The sequence below is a fragment of the Pristis pectinata genome, chromosome 7 (genome assembly GCF_009764475.1).
Source record: "Pristis pectinata isolate sPriPec2 chromosome 7, sPriPec2.1.pri, whole genome shotgun sequence".
Lineage (NCBI taxonomy): Eukaryota > Metazoa > Chordata > Chondrichthyes > Rhinopristiformes > Pristidae > Pristis > Pristis pectinata.
In genome coordinates this window covers 75,437,288-75,454,913 of record NC_067411.1, presented here as the reverse complement: position 1 = coordinate 75,454,913, position 17,626 = coordinate 75,437,288, and the positions used below count along the sequence as shown (strand labels likewise).

At 39.1% G+C, this 17,626-nt stretch overlaps 1 protein-coding gene across 2 annotated transcripts in view; it reads right to left on the bottom strand.

The window, feature by feature from the left end:
- Positions 1 to 232: 232 nt before the first annotated feature.
- Positions 233 to 17,626, bottom strand: part of LOC127572270 (transducin-like enhancer protein 1) — a 103,678-nt gene continuing 86,284 nt past the window's right edge. Inside the window, exons 15-21 of one of the 2 annotated variants that reach the window (XM_052019291.1) lie at positions 15,505 to 15,581; positions 14,352 to 14,601; positions 12,516 to 12,763; positions 10,704 to 10,851; positions 6,708 to 6,858; positions 3,588 to 3,664; positions 233 to 835 (exon numbers count right to left, since the gene is read on the bottom strand). In XM_052019291.1, coding sequence (XP_051875251.1) covers positions 728 to 835; positions 3,588 to 3,664; positions 6,708 to 6,858; positions 10,704 to 10,851; positions 12,516 to 12,763; positions 14,352 to 14,601; positions 15,505 to 15,581 — 1,059 coding nt within the window. In that variant the 3' untranslated portion in view covers positions 233 to 727. The remainder of the gene's footprint in view (positions 836 to 3,587; positions 3,665 to 6,707; positions 6,859 to 10,703; positions 10,852 to 12,515; positions 12,764 to 14,351; positions 14,602 to 15,504; positions 15,582 to 17,626) is intronic. The other variant, XM_052019292.1, reaches the window with a different exon arrangement.

The following is a 17,626-nucleotide window of genomic DNA, read 5'->3' as shown; positions in this document are numbered from 1 at the left end:
ACAAAATTTACTGCAACTGTTGCCCACATTTAGTGACACAGGAGTTACAACTAGTCTTGCAAACGTAGTATCATGAAATGCACTTATTTTTGCCTGTGCCTATTTGGAGACTAATTTCATTTTTCTTCTTTCCAGCTCAAACACTTAATTGAATAAGGGCACTCATTAGTTTAACACAAAGGCAATACTAATTATAACTGCTGATTTAAAAAAGTGTTCAAAACCCCGATTTGTTTCAATACTGTCTTTACTGTATTAAACGGAATATTTACAATTTGTACAAATGTTTGAGCTCCGACAAGATACAAAATACATTTCACAAGATGCAAAAGCAGAAACCAGGTTTACCTGGAACACCATTGCACTACAAAAGGACAGAATGTTTTTCAAAGAACAAATGAACACCTGGTTAGGCAACTCCACAAATGCAGCAATTCAGGCAATAACAAAAATACAATGTGAGGTCAGAGAGGATTCAAATGCTCTTCTAATAATCCAGGGTTCTACAAAGCAGGGTCCTGGAATTTTCTTGGTACTACCAAAACAGCTAATTGCGCCCAGTTCAATGGTGTTTTCTTTTAATCCAGTCGATCATTGGTGTGGTGATCATCAGTCCTCAAGTATCAATGGTAAGATTCACCTTAAAGAACAAGGCCAGGAGGATGCCATCTTGTTTTTTTATATTTAAAAAAAAACAGTTCTAAACACACTTTTTCAGTAATAGATTTTAGTAAATAACTTCGTAAACCGATGCCTTCTTATCTCCAGAGCCGGTGACTATATATTTATCATCCACTGAGATATCGCAGCTCAGCACTGATGAGGACTCCTTAGACTGTAGAAAGAGAGAGAGGGAGAGAAAAAAAAGACAATAAGAATGACTTCACAGTGATATGAACACAATGAGAGGACATGAAAAATTTTAATTTTACTTACCAAAGTTATCTTATAATTGCAAAAGCAATAAGAGGATAACAAGGGGAAAAGATGGGCTTATCAGGGACCAAAATGGTATTCTATATGTGGAGGTGAGGATGTGGGTAAGCTTCTTAAGGGCTGCCTCCACAAAAGAGGGCAATGCCATTGTTAAGGTGAAGATGAATTAGTGTGAAATATTGGAAGGATAAACATCGAAAAAGAGGAAGTATTAAGGGGTTTTGTATGTAGATAACGTTTCAGGCCTGGATGAAATATATCCTAGGCAGCAAAAAGAAGCAAGGGAGGAAATTGCTATGGCTCTATCATTCTTCATGACTCCCTGGCTATAGTAGTGGTGTCAGGGGTAAAAAGGGAGGAAGGGATAAACCAGTAATAAAAAGCCACTTAGTTTAACTTCAGTGGCGGGCAAATTATTGGAATTCTGAAGGAGAGTAGAGAAAGGGAGATTAATCATGGGTAGTTAGCACAGATTTGTTAAGAGGGTCACCTGTCTGACCAACTTGATTAAATTCTTTGAGGAGGTACCAAGGAGCCAATGAGAGCAGTGCACTTGATAGTCCACATGAATTTTAGCAAGGCTATTGACAAGTCTCACAAGATACAGGAGGCAAAATGTAGTGGTTGACAATTGTTTATTGCATTTGCACAGCTGCTTCCACTGGGGTTCCATAGGGTTTTGTAGTCAATCCCTTGTAGTCTGCAGTACATGGTAATGATTCACACTTAAATGTAGGGTATATTAATAAAAAGCAGTGGGCAAATCTTAGAAAGGCTGGCTGTGTTGTTGACAGAAAGGAGGAAAGCTTTGCTCTAGTCAATTGGCTGGTCAAGTAGAGAAGTATGAGATAATGCTTTAGTGGAGAAATCATGAGGCGCGGGAATACAAAAATACAGGAGGATGCTAAAAAATGTGGAAGAACTGAATGGTTTTGGAATACATGTCTGCAGATCTTTACAGGTAGCAGAATAGTCCAATAAGATAGTTAAAAAGGCATATTCCAGTTGAGGCAAAGAATATAAGAGCACAGAGGTAATATAAAACTGTATACAATGTTAGTTGGACCACTGCCTTTGTACCATGTACAGTTCAGTTCAATACATTACAGGGAAGACAGGATTACACCACAGAGGTTTAACAAGATGTTGCCAGATTGGAAAACTATAGCTATGAGAAAACATTAGATAAGCCAGGGCAAAAAACAAACTGCTGGAGGAACTCAGCAGGTCGAGCAGCATCTGTGGGGTGGGGGGTGGGGGGTGGGGGGGGGGGGGGAAGAATTATTGATGTTTCAGCTTGAGAACATGTTTCATGATGCAGGGTTTTGATCCAAAACGTCAATTCCTTCGCCACCCCCCCAGATGCTGCTTGATCTGCTGAGTTCCTCCAGCAGTTTGTTTTTTTACTTCAGATTCCAGCATCTGCAGTCTCTTGTGTTTCTTTTTGGATAAGCTAGGAGTGTTTTATTTGGAACAGAGGCTCTTGAATTAATTAAGGTATATAAAATTATGAGTTTCCAAGATTGGAGCAAATGGGAAAGAGTTATTTCTCTTAGCAGAAGGGTAAAAAACCTTAGAGGCATAAAGTAGTTAAGAGAAAGATGAGAGAGGAAATGAACTAAACTGTTTGTGCCCAAAGGGCACTGTGGGAACTCACTGTCTGAAAGGGTGCTAGAGAAAGAGACCCTCATTACATGAAAAAAGTACATGGATCAGCACTTGCAGAACCACAACCTGCAGAGCTATAGATCTGCTGCTGGAAGGTGGGAAGAAGCAGGATAGCTCTCTTTAATGTGGCACAGAGAAGATGGACTGTTGGCGTCCTTCATGACTTTTTTTTCTTGATTCATTTGGGTTTCAATTTCTATAATGTGGGTTCAAAGTTTACAGGACCTTTCTCATTGCATGGTCTATATTTTTTGCTAAATATATTCTTTCCCTATTTACTCTCTCCTTTTCCCTCCCCTTAATTCCAAAGCAACTATCTGAACATGAATAACAACACATTACAACTGTGGTTCACATGAGTCTATACTCTGAAGGTATTGCTGCCTCATAGATCAACACTGAGACACTGGTCCCTACATGCTCTGTAAATCTAATTTTAGTAAATCTTGAAACAGTGCCACTAAATGGTCAAAACCTGATTGGTTCTATCTTCTGTTCCTAAAAATCAGAACACAATATTTAAGCCATTTAAAATATCACGTTCTTTCTTTAAAAGAGCTAACTGTTCTCTTCTAACTAGATTTCCTTGGAAAGTTAAAAATGAGTTAGTTTCCACCACCTTCTCAGATTCCTGATCAGAACAACTCACTGCATAAATAATTTACATATCATCAACACCACCCCCTCTTGCATCTACCCACTTCAATCCCTTAAGTTCTTCAGAAAGGCTTTTACAGAAGAAAATAATATTAAGGTTGCTTTAGAATGTGAGTCGCATAAAGTTAAGACAAAAGAAGGATGACTGTTTTCCATCATAAAGGATAGTACTAAACCAGTTGCGCCTTTAGGACCATACCACAGTGATTACACTGGTACCGGTACAAATTTATCATAAAATCACATTTTTCGGATTCTATGATATTTTCCTTAACATTATTTTTCAGCAATTTTGAGTTTTGAACATAAGTTTTTCCATAGAATACCTGGAATATGCTTGCTCCATAAGGTGTTCTCCATGCATTAAGGAGGTTATCTTTTCCAGTGCTTACAAACCATTTACCTGTATAAATATAACAAAATTATTACATTTACAATGCAATATCTGGCCTAATTTTAATGTTAAACATTAACCTATCGCCCATGGTTCTATCCTCTATCCAACAGTTTCTCTTCTAGTCAATAAAATCAAACAGTTTAAAGTCTTTGTATTCCATATTCTAAATAAATGCTCTCAACTTGTCAATGAGTTCATATTGAATTTCTTGCCATGATGATTTCAGTAGTTATATGCTCATGAGCAGAGATTGCTGGTCGATTTTGAAAAGCTCTTCTCTGAAGTGAAGTATAGACAATAATACCCTGAACATGAGGAAATAGGGTTGCCTTACTTAATAGGTCACACTGAGTTAGACTCAGTCCAACCTCATCCAGACTCACAGCTCAAAGCTTCCCCCTTACCCTGTGCAAAATGTGGAGCGGGCAGGGGTGTAGGAGGCATAACCTTATTCCAAGCACCTAGGGGACACCTAGCCAAGCACAGCACGTGAGAACTTACCCATGGTGGGAAAATATAAGGCCCTGTCCTACGAATGCCCTGATGGGAGGGGAAGGGATAGGGGTGGTGGTGGTGGCGGGAGGTGGGGGGGGCAGGGGGGGGTGGGGGTGGGGTTGGTGGGCAGGGGGTGTTAGTGTGGGGGAGCCTCACCTTCTGTCAAATCTATCATGGCTTTGTAACACATTTTTAAATGTCTGGCAATAAGAGATACTTAAAAACTATTAAGATTACTTTAAATAATTAAATATAAACATTAGTAAAACGAAATTAAAAAATTAAAACATAAAATGATTAAAATAAAGCAAAATAAATTTTTAAAAAATAATTGAGCTATCCTTTTTAGAACATAGAACAGTACAGCACAGAACAGGCCCTTCAGCCCACAATGTTGTGCCGACATAGTTAATCCCTCCTACCTACAGAATGCCCTTATCCCTCCATTCCCCTCTCATTCACGTGCCCATCCAAGCCCCTCATAAAAGCCCCCAAGGAATTTGCCTCCACCACCCTATCAGGCAAGGCCATTTTCCATTTAATTTCCAGGCTGAGAATCCTCCTTTAAATCGGTGGGGTTTGCAGTCTTACATAAGGCCTGTCTGAAAGAGGTGGGTTAACCAATTCAATCAGATCAGCCATGTGACAACAACAAAACTCTGATAATCCGATATCCATGGGATTCTGGTGGTGCCAGAGTAGCAAATATTTTTGGACCATTCCTAAAACCCAGATGTATTTTTATTTTACTGTTTTTACATGTTATACAGTGGTGTAATAAATTTTCCAGTGAACCTGGTGTATTTAAAAGGAGTGGGAAATATACACTCCAGACCCTGGCTCCAGCCATAAATCCACCCACATTCCCAATCCTGAACCTAGATTCAGCTGCACACCTGGCCCATCGTCTGGCCCCTGACCCCGGCCACACTTTGGACCCCTGGCTTTGACCGCACATGTACCCTGCACTTTGTACCCTAGCTCATATTCCAAACCAATGGATGAGCCAAATGCCAGACCGCCAGCATTTCCAAGCAGTCAGATGCAGGTTTATCGCAATTTTGCTATAAATGGTAGAGCCGGATTGATGGGCAGAGTGGTCTACGCCTGCTCCTAATCTGTATGTTTGCAGTGGTGGTGGGGGGTGGAGTGGGGTGCGGTTCCTGGCATGATCACACTGTGCCACTGGGCTCTACATGGGCCTACGATGAGTCAACATAAGCATAAGACTTACTTACCTGGCAAAGGCTACATTTCCCAATAATAATATAATACAAAGATTTGTCAACTGCAGGGCAACAGTTATATACAGACACCTTCAAACAATTATCATGTTATACTAATTTGTGTATGTATTACTCTCATAATGGTACATTAAGACTAAGGTAAAAAGGTTTTATTCATTAAACTTTACATTCGTTCCTTTAATTAGTAACTATAAATTATATTGTTTCCTTCATATGACTTGAACAATATATAAATAAGTATCTAATTACATCACAAGAAAAGCTATCAGGCTTGAAGTTTTGATGCTAGATTATGCATGTCAAACCAGTAAGCATGCATGGTTCTTTCCCAAGTAAGTCTCACACTGGTCCAATATCTTAGCAGGGCTTACAACCTAGAATCAGCATTAAGCCAGCACGAGTATCGCTAAGGCTATTTTCATTTTGAATCCCAACCCCTCCCACCCCTCCTCTAACCAACTTCTTTCCTTGTCTGAAAGTTCAATTTTTAAAACAATACGATGAGATGAAGGATGGTCAGAGAATCACAGCCTAGTGTAAGCTACTCTCACTAACCCTTTAAGCTGCATACTTCAAATAGATATTTCTAAATAACAACAATGAAAAAAAGTCAGACTTTTCTTCTTCCTGATCCCAAAGTACGGAGATCATTCTCAATGTCAATGTGATTGGGATCAACTAACATGAGACAAGTCAAGGATCAAATGCGAAACCTTTAAGGTCAAAATGAAACAATACCACATCAATACCACACTGTGGCTGAGATATTCAATTGGAATAAATATTTCCCATAATGAATTTAATTCTTTTACGCAGAAGGCCCAAAATATTCAATGGGTAAAACAGCTCTTGAACACTGTGTCTATGAAGGCCTTTTTTCTGCTAGCTCCACCACCACGGATCTAGGAAGCTACAAGCGTTGATGGGACACGAGAGGACTGGGGTTGAGTTTGGTAGGATGCCGGGGGGGGCGGGGTTGCTGGTTGGAGGGGAAGTGTGGGGGAAGATGGTTAAGGTGGTTATGTCTCAGCACTGCACACAAGGCAATGTCATTGGTTCAACCTGCAGGACTCTGTGCATATGTGTGTCATACACACTGAGAACAAATTTCCAGATGTGTGGCTTGTATGCAGTGAACAAATGATCATATTTAACATCTAGCTTTTTTGACAAGTTCAATATTGCAAACAAATGCATTGCCCTGTGACATGGAATTTCAAGGCCAACCAACAGATTAATAAAAACTGGCTTATTAATAGAGACAGTAACCCATAAATGGGATAATTCAATTGTCACTGATGACTTACCACAGTAAGCAAATTTAAGAGAGAGCACACAGCTTTCATGGAGGTGCAACTGATATTTATCTGGTTTTGTTACATGTAGCACTTCTACATTGCTGCTCTCCATTCCCACAGCTAACCATTCACCGGTAGGACAGTATCCAAGAGAAAATATCTTCGGGAAAAAAAAATGAAAATGAAATTGGGGTTTCTGTTCGGGAACACTATGAAACAGTATTACAAAAATAGAGATAGCTATACAGTAGTGGTTATAATACCGAAGTTGTATTTACAACACTTCAACACTTTTCAATAGTTTCAATTCAGCTTCCCACATGCACAATGAAATTGTAATCTGTATAATTTAGATTATTAGAAACACTGCCATCAATAGATGGACTATTGCAATAAATTGTCAGCTGTAATGTGGACTGTAATGTTTGTCCAGAAATTATAGAAGTATTTTATTATTGTTTGTAAAAAAAGGTTCACATGAACCAGAGGTCTTCTAATTTCTTGTGCAGGCGATCCTTATTTTATTAGATGCTTGTATGTGGTAGGAACTAACTTATGACAGCTATGCATATTTTGTACTTGACCAGAATTCATAGGTATGCAGACAGCTCTGGATAATAACCAGGAATGGGAACACCGATTTAACTTCCTCTTCAATAGCCTGGGGAAACTGTCTATTTGTAGATCTGTTTGAGATTGATCAATGGTGGGCAAGGAACATCCATGTCTGCCTTTGAACCACACCACGTGGCACATATTATGATAACTCATCAAAGCAGTTTTATGGTCATCTAGTGTTTGTCAATTCTTCATTCTTGTAAGCAAACTTAGAGAAACAGAACAAGAAACAAAACATTCTTTATTGGCAGCAATGACTCTCGACTAAAGTGACTGAGTACAATGACGTATCAAATCTCATTCAGGTTACAGTAGCCAGTTCTTATAGGTACCCTGAAAATTTATAGACACACACAAATTTGTTAAATATTTACATCAAAATACTAGTTGTAAATTCAAGCAATTTTAAAGTTGCTCAATCTCTTGGTCTCTTCATTCACTAAATTTTTTTATTGCAAGCTGCACTTGACATCTCTGAAGTATCCACTCCAGGCAATAGTAATTTCAGTGGATCATTTCCCCAAGTAGGCCTCATGCACATCTGGTCCCGCATCCTGTTCTGCAATAGTTGCCTCAACAGAACTGCCTTCATGACTGTTAATATATTGTGTATGTATCCTGGATCACCATTTCCTTTGTATTGTCTATTTGCATTAATACTGCTCACATAAAACCTATATATTGTATGTGGTACATTACTGGACACCCGCAAACTCAATTGCAACAACCTTTGAGGCAAAATCAAGCTGCTGGAGGAACTCAGTGGGTTGTACTGTAAACTCTAGCACCTGTAGAGGCAAAGGGATAGTTGGCAAGATGCAGGATCTCAACTCAAAACATCAACTATCCCTTTGCCTCCACAGACACTGTCTGACCCACTGAATTCCTCCAGCAGCTTGGTTTTTGCTGAAGGTCCCAGCAACACGCAGTCTCTCGTGCCTTCAACAACCTCTGCTTTGGTTTCTTCTTTAAGCTCTCTGTCTTCACATCACCTTGTATCCTGGCTTCCAATCTGACTCTATGTAGACTTTGGATCTTTCCTCTCTCTTGCTGTCAACGCTGAAGTCACAAATTCGTCTCCTCTGACTTTCCCTCTCTGGACTGCTTCCAAGGCTTTCAACTCTGCCGTGACCATTGTCAGTCTCTCCATTGTGCTCTGGCTGTGCTGCATAGTCCTGACATTAGCAAGTCCATGACTACTGTAACAACCTTCAGAGCATTGGAATTGCCTCCGTCAAAGCATCTAACTCTATCTGTGCTTGGTTCAGCTCATTCAGCTTTATATAGCAAGTCCCATAGACATTGAATCCTTCCTAGAACTTGCACAAACCACTGTATCAGCTTTGCCAGACCCAATCATTATCACTTCACTGCAGCATCTTGTGGCGAGCCTGTTGCTTCTCACCTTGCTCGCAGGCTTTTGTAGTGACACAGCTGTTTTCCTAGAACTTCTATGAACTGGTTCTCATGCACTATTCAAAGGGATTACAGATTGTTACTGAGCTTAATGAATAGTTCCATTATTTTGAAATTGCCAAGCCACTGTCAAAGTGACACCCTCAGCAGGAGTTATTCACAATAGTCTGTCTTTCACTGGCCCTGGTATTGGGATATTTCCTCTGGGGCACCCAACCCTGGCCTAATTCTGTAGCCAATTTTTGCTTTACAGGTATATTTCTCTTCCTCACAGTGGCCTCCACTGACTCTTCTGTAATTATTACCTTCTTTCCTGGTATCTTATTGTCATCAAGGTGCAATTCCTGCTCCACTTGTTGACCTGTCTGAAACCTACATTTACCCAGCTGTTACCATCTGCCACACTGTGAATCAATGACTCTCAAAGAATGCTTTTGTGCTCTTTGGTTTACTCTCATTACAAACCCACATCTGGAGTCATCACTTTCCCATTCACTGCCATGCTGCTTTGCTAAAATCCTTTGGTTCTCTAACACATGACTTTTCTGAGTGCCCAACACTTGCACGCATCGGCTAAACCACTGTCTTTTCATGGTAACAGCTTGGCTTTTCAGCCCAACCTCGCCAGATGGACAGTCATTGAATTCTATTTGCAGCAGTGTGGTGCATCACTGCCTGCACTACAGTCACCAGGAAAAGAGCTGCCTGGATTCACTGCATTCTCAGTCTGGATTGTACTTTCTCTCACTGTTCCAGGTAGTTGCATGGTGGTCATCAAACTACCATTTTCTATAACCATTTTATTTGAGCCGCAGTCCATAACCCTGGCTTGCTAATGTCAGCTAAAGACACCTTGATGCCTCCCAAATCCATCTGATGAGTTGTGTGCTCAGGTGGGTGTCAGCTAAAGACTCCTTGATGCCTCCCAAATCCATCTGATATGTTGTGTGCTCAGGTGGGACCAATGTGCCCTGAACTGTGAGTGACTTCTGGATCTCCTCACTCCCCAATGCTACGATTATTATTGAAACCGAGTTCCTCAATCCAAGTCACTTGATCCAGTATATTCCCATGATCACTAGTGCACATTCTCATAGCCCCAACTCTACAAGCAACTGGATCAATATATCTCTTCCAGATTTGCAATGATATAACTCCCCAATAATTCAGAGGATCCCTTCTGAATATTTGCCAACTGTTTTAATGGTAAATGGTGCAGTATTTCAGATACACATCCTGGCCTTGCCTGACATGCCACAGTATGACGCTCATGTTTTCAGTTAACAAGGTCTCTTTAAACGAAGAGTCCTTCTCCTTAGGTGTGCAATAGAAACCATTCCGCATTCCCATCTCCTCATTGTCTAGTTCCATTATATGTACTGTACCCCAGAAGGACAGTTCCATAAACGTGTGTCTGGGCCACACAGAGATTACCTTTATTGGCTATTACCTTCTTCACAGACCTGCATCCAGTACAATAACCCTTATCACGTGACAAGTGAATCACTTGGCTTTCCTGGATGGGCAGCCTGAGGCCTAGTGGCTTCTATACATTGGTCACAGCTTAACAATTTGATATGCTGAAAACTCATAAAGCTCTCAAAAGAAAGTTCAAGTGAAGCTCAGTACTTCTTTCTCTTTATATATCTTTCACAAAAAGGCTGATGGCAGAGTCAAAAACATTCGCTGTATGTTTACACACATGCACTGTTTTATTAATTGCAGTTTTCTGCCCATCTGTTATTATGTCTTCGAAACTAATGTTAAAATTGGAAACATTAACTTATATTGTGCATGTTTCATGCAAACAATGAAGTTTATTCTTTTAGGTAATCATCTGTGTATTGGCTCATGAAGGCAATTGCTGAAAAATTGCAACTACTTTCTTGCAAGTGATTATTTTTCAGTTATAAATAGGATTTATCTCAAGACATGCAAATAAATTAAGGTTAGCTTCAGATCTCCAAATACCTGGGACGTGAAGTCATGCTGCTGCAGTTGCCTTCCTTCTCTGAGGTCCCAGGACCTTACAGTGTTGTCTAAACCTCCCGTCCAAAGTTTGGTGCCATCATTTGAGATGTCAATACAGCTGGCTCCATCTGTGTGACCTTGGAATTGCCTGATTAAATAAACAGAGCAGAATAAAGGTTTCCCACATAAGTCTCAAATAAATACAATTACATTGTTAGTTTTGGACTCCACATCAACATGTTTCTTCCATATCTGATTCTGCATTTGGTTAAACTAATTATGGTTGGACATGAGTTTCATGTGCAAATATTACCCAGGTGCAACAAGCCCATGCAAAATAACTGTATAATTACATCAGTCAAAACTCAGCTTTAACAAGCATATTGTTTCCTTTCACCACCCTTATCAAAGTTATTGACATACAGATTATTGCTGAATAACACACAAAGTGCTGGAGGAACTCAGCGGGTCAGATTATTGCTGAACTACTTCGCTTCTTCGAGGCTTTTCAAGAATTAGATCAAAGGTCCAAACCCAACTAAGTGAATTCTAAGGACCATAATCTGATCATGGCCCCCCCCCGAGAGCACAGTTCAAATATGATGGCCCGGAAGTTGAACTTTGCCTATTTAGTGTGCTAAACAGGTACTGTGTTTATTGCTAATGCGCAAATGGAGATCTCCCGCACCAATAAAGATAGCAACATTGGAATAAAGTACCTTAAAAAAATTAGCTTGGTGGTTTGGGCCCCAATTTATGCATTTAAACTGGACCTGTGTTGATCCCAAAGGGAATCGCCTGTAAAGGTTACAGTTACCACATCATTTTTGCTAGCAATCATGGGAAGAAAGTCTTAGTCTAATAGAACTTACTCCGCAGTGACCAGTATTACAGCAAAAAGACTACCTTGAAGGTGAGGGAAAATGCAGGTGGAGAAGGGAGCGTGTGACTTCAATCTGTGTGGCTACACTGCCCCACCATGATCTAAGGCTCAGATCGAGACCTGCGCATTGACTGACAGGATATGTTAAGCCACCTGCTCCTCACACTGCAGAGATTGCAGCATGTAGCTGCTGTGCATAGCTGTAGCAAATACTAAGTCTCAGCAACAATGTGGAAAACGTGCAGACGATTAAAAACTCAGGCCTGCTGATAGAGGCAACTACACATTTATGACTCAATGGGGACCATTGCCAACCTGCTGCAGGGTTGCTCCTCCTTGTTACAATAAGTTACAAATGAAGGTTATGGGTTGCACATTATTGTTCCATTTTCTGTTGGTAAAGTAGCTTTAGCCAAGCTGATGACTTCACTACGTGCACAGATGATGGCGGAAATACACGAAGTGCGGACCAATTTCAGGATTTCAATAGGAAATGGTCACTATTGAATTAATATGTATAAGGTTTTTGCTCATGCGAGATTTACCCACAAAAAACAGGCACAAAAGACTGAATTTCTACATTGATACGTTCATTTATGCACCATTCTTCATTACTACTGCTTCTAGTCAAGACCAGCTATATTTGATTCTCATAGTACAAAAGTAGGAAATAAAATCTGATTTCAGTGACTACTAGAGACAAAATAGCTGACATTCATCACTAAGCTACTTGCCTTCAAAGATGGAAGAGTTACATGACCAACGTGATAAAACTGCCAAATAGAGGAAAATATTATCTCCAAGTTGATAGCCATTTAAAGTTTTAGCTTAAAATAGTGACAGTTACAATCAATACATGAACGATCCTGAAAAATTACTTTTTAAACCTGCACATCAACAGAAATGTAGTTTCATGGTTAAACTCTTACCTGACCAGTGTCTGGTTGTGCAGATCCCAGACAGCAATATTTCCATCACTACAGCAGGAGAAACAGACCTTGGAGTCAGGGCTGATAGCTAAAGCATAGCAGGCTGGAGCAGAAGATGTCAACTCTGCTTTTATACGTGGAGTTGGAGCTGCCAAATCCCAAATGGATAACGTGCTGGCTTCACCACCAACAATCAGGGTGCATCCATCAGGAAGCAACTTGCACGATCGGATGTAATTGTCTCGGTTCTGTGCAGGAAATATAAGAAAAGCTATTTTCTGGTATTATTATTAAAATATTTTCATGCTTTTAATTTGGCTAAAAGCAATAACATAGAAAATCTGCAAATAAATCTCAAGATTAAAAGTATGGACAGGCATGAATTTTCTAAAGTGGACACATTCCAAGCAGATCCTATAGTGGATATCTGTCCATCATTTCACGGGTTTAATGCAGGGTATACCAAAAAAATACTCAGACACTGGTCCCAAATGTATCAGGGTATTTTGCACTGCAGCCATACTTGTGGTTTGAGCAAGAGTGGTACTTCAGTGCTGAGTTATGGCTAATGTGGATTTGCACTGTCTCCACAAGGTGACCATGAGACAAGGACTTTATCTGATCAGCCAGAATTAAATAGAGTTTCTACTGCACCTTAAACCATGTCGTCTTTATCCAATGATTTACCCACAAGTTTTCCTTGGAGTCCAATACATCCATAAAAATGTAATACCAGTCCAGCTCTCCATTTTTAAATGGTAACAATAAATCAAGTTGTAAAATTTACTTGGTTTTCTTTCTCTCAAGGGAAGAGTGAAAGTGTGTGTGCATTTGTGCATGCACACATGTCTCTGTGTGTATATGTGTGTTTTGTGGTGTTCCTCATCTGCACAAATGGTTCCAATGACAGTTAACCAAAGAAATGAAGAAATAGCTGTTGGAAGTACTGTTAACAGTGAAGTCTTTCGTTGTTTTATTCTTTTGTGTCTGTCATCAGTAATATGGGTTAATTCTGCAATGGAGTCGACCTTAAAATTTATCTGTCAACTGTAGAATATATTTAACTGATTTCTCCTGCAACAATCCTACAGTTAAATTGAAAAATTCAAATTTATTGATTATCATCTGCCATATTAACACAGAAAAACACACACACCTACTATTTACTTTAAAACTCGAAAACAGGTCTTTCACTGACCTCCCAACATACAAACACAAACACACATACATCATATTCCAAGAAGTTATGTTGAATTTGAATAAACCTATCAGTGTGCAACTAATCTTCTATCCCATAATTTGCAATCATACAACATCTCAAATTAGAAATACAAAAGTGTTTGAATGGCTTATATTCCACAATAAAACAGCCAGACTGAACATTGTCATAAAATGTTTTGCAGCCACAAATGGAACTATTGATGTATCTGACTGCCCCCTACTCCAGTGATGAGCTGGTTTATCCAAATCCTTGAGGACACTTTGTAAACATTTTAAAACTAAAATCAGGAGCCAGATACCTAGTCTATGAAAAAGGATTGCAACCCTTCTTCTGTAACTTAGACTTCACTCTTAATATATTTCAGGTGGGCAAATTTATATTAATATCCAACAAAACTTTTCACTAATATTAATTTCCCAGCTGAATCTGGCTCACCCATGGTTGTTGTGGGAAATGGGAACATTCCAAAGTCAGTGTTAAATATGTACATTTGGAAACAGAACTTGTTATTTATTTTTGAACTGATGAACAGCTACCTAGAATTGTTTCACAGTTTCCTGATTAAATCTCATAAGAGGGAACTGGAATTTCAACAGTAGTTTACATTCACTTACCAAGCAGTCCAGCTGGGACACTGGGCTCTTACTGCCAGGCTGGCTGATATCCCAGACCTTCACACAACCCTTCCCACCAGTGTACACATGTCTTGTGGGGTTGCTGATGGTAACAGCACACACAACTTCACCATGGCTCAGTGTGTTGATTTGCCGAGCATGTCGTGGGATGCCTGGTCCAATGAGGGCATCAGGAGGAAAAGGCACAGGCTGCATTTGTCCATCCGCAGTAACGTGGAATGAATAAGCTCTATTCATGAAAAAACATTTGAAAGAAAACAAACTGAAGTGTTTGGACTGACATTTACTGAAAACTATGTCTCTCGAGATTTTTTTTGCTCATTTTTTTTTCCTTATCTCCCAGTCACATGCTACAAGTTCACAGCTCACAAGACACTTATATTACCGAAAATTCTGTTGCTACATTTCCATTTTACATGGAAAGCTTAAAATATAGAAATCAGAAGAAATTATTACATAGTCAGAACACAAAATCTTGCCAATTTCTTTTACATGATTATTCCTCAAAACTCAATGCTACATTTGTACTAAACCACTTAAATTATTCAAATCTCGTATTTTGTATGGCTGTGCATTTTAACTATAGTGCAACTTCTATAATTTTACATTTTGATGTTGAATCCAGATAATTACACCCAGAGTGGAAGAGACTATCACTGTCACACCATCACATTTATGGTATGCACATTGAATTCCATCGTCTGTTCCCGAGGAATTTTTAATTTCCACTTCAGCATTAATTGGCCACATTTGCCATGTATTGTACAGAGGGTGACATTGTGATATTAGGTCATCTCTAATTATCCAATGTGCTTACAACACAATGACATGGGAATCTAATTATATAAAATGGAATTTTAAATAAATTGAATTATCAATGGTCCACATACCATTTAGATGCAAGGTAAACACCACATCAACAATTCTGAAGTTAAAAATATATACATTTCCTTCATACATTTAAATTAAAATTATTACAGTCGGTCACAAAAATGACTTATGAAGGTCTTACAGTTGCCAAAAAGGTAAAGCAACTAAATTTCGGTGTTTATAATCAGAAAAAAAAATATTAGCACTATACAAATATATCAAATGTTTCTATTTGGAAGAATTAGTTTCATTTGTTACTTACGGTTTTCCACCTGGGATGCCAGTCAAATTTGGAGGCATTGCAGATACACGCATATGAGGATGAGGGTCAAACCCAACCTGTGACCAAAAAACACTGGATAAACAAGTGTAGTGAAGTTGGCGAAGAGAATAAAATTACAACCTGCATGAGATGTAATCCTGGGTCCTGAAGTCAATTTATATCTCTAGTCCTATTGACTTTGTAAGTAATACTTCCTTTAAAAAACAAGCATACCACAGGAAAAAATAGTAGACTCGACATTAACTGTCTGTAATTGGCCATTGAGCACTACGCCATTCTGAGATTGTGTCAGGTGCTATTTGGTAATTGGTTTATTATTGTCACATGTACTGAGATACAGTGAAAAGCTTTTGTTTGCATGCCCTCCAGACAGATCATTCTGTACATAAGTACATCGAGGTAGTACAAAAGGAGAAAAAAAAACAGAATGCAGAATATAGTTTTACAGTTACGGATAAAGCGCAGCGCAGGTAGACAAATAAAGGGAAAGGGTCATGATGAGATAGATTGAGCGATCAAGAGTTCATCGTTATCGTATAAGAGATCTGTTCAAGAGTCTTAGAAAAGCAGGGTACAAGGATTTCTCCTTCTTTCACAATAATAGCATACATTATGCCTAGTTCACTTAATATATAAAAAGCCCCAAAGAGGATCAATGATGCTGAGCAAAGAGACTAAAAGTCTTGTCAAAATGATGGGTTTTATAGCAACTTTCAAAGATGAAATTTAAAGGAGAAAATGGAATTTGGTGATCAGGGGAAGCTGGTTAGTGATGCACCTCCAGAGAGTGGGTCCTCACCAATTGAAGGTGCAGTAAGCAAGTGGATGGCAGAGACCAGAGGTGCAGAGCTAAGTAAATGTAAGCCCAGTTAATTATTTAACTTCAACAATAACACTAAGAATTAACAGCAGGAGTGGGTCTTTCATGTCTGTTCTGCCATATAACAGGATCAGGGTTGATCATCTATCCCAAAGCATACATTTAAGTTTGAAGCTATCAGGGATGGTTTGATGGCTTGATGGGTGAATGAGAACTTGAATGGGATAGGATGTTAGAGCTGATTTTACAGTGAGTGGACGGTGGCCAGGATTCAATTGGTCTCAAACTGATTGCCTTGAATATGACATTACAGGTAACATGACTGCTATCTCTGGTAGTACCAAGAACAATTTGAAGAACCGAATTCTCCACTGCCTTGAGAGGCAGATCTCTTCACTACTGAGTTTGGCATCTTAGAAAATAACACAGAAAACTGTTTAAGGAACAGGATTTCTCTTCAAATGATGTGATAAAATCAATTTAAGTTTGAAATTCATATAGGAACGGGAGACTTTTATTCAAAGTATTCCCTAATATTTTACTATTGCCCTGTAGATCATACCCAAGGAATGAAAAATTGGGCAGTTGAGCTTTAACCTGAACAATGCAGTAACAGGGTCCAGTCCAACCCAAGTTCTTACAGACAAGAGTGTCCAATTATGGCATCATTGTAGAAGTGAAGTGCAAGGGAATGGGTGATTAATAAAGATTACGTGCAGGTGGAGTGGGGGTGGTATGGGGAGCTGGAGAAGGATCATCACAAATTCCTCCTCCATAGACTTAAGCAGTTACATTTCAAGATTTTAACACTGAGAACATTTTTATTCCAGCATAGCATTTATGATGCTGTTGAACAGATATTTTCACTGACTCTCTTGACCCACTGACACTTGTAATGAACATAAACAAAGTGGAGCAGGAAAAAACAAAAAAAAACATTCCTCACTTTTTATTTGGTGGAGATTTCATCTTTACTAGTAATATTTGTCATTTTGAATAGCCTGCATTCATGTGAAGCCATTTATTACTTTGAAATTGCTGTGTAATTCACTTTATGATCATCATTACAATAAAAGCCAGAGCAAAGTGCTAAAGATTTTTTAATACTCTGCTGTACAATTGCCAAGTTTTATTTCTTTTCCCAGTGTGTCTGGAATTTCTTTAACTAGTAGTGCTTCATAGGCAAATGCTCCTGTTTGTTATTGCTATTAAAATGCCTAGCCAAAAGAAAACTTTAGATCGAACATTATTAGATTGGGCAGGCACGGTAGTGTAGCGGTT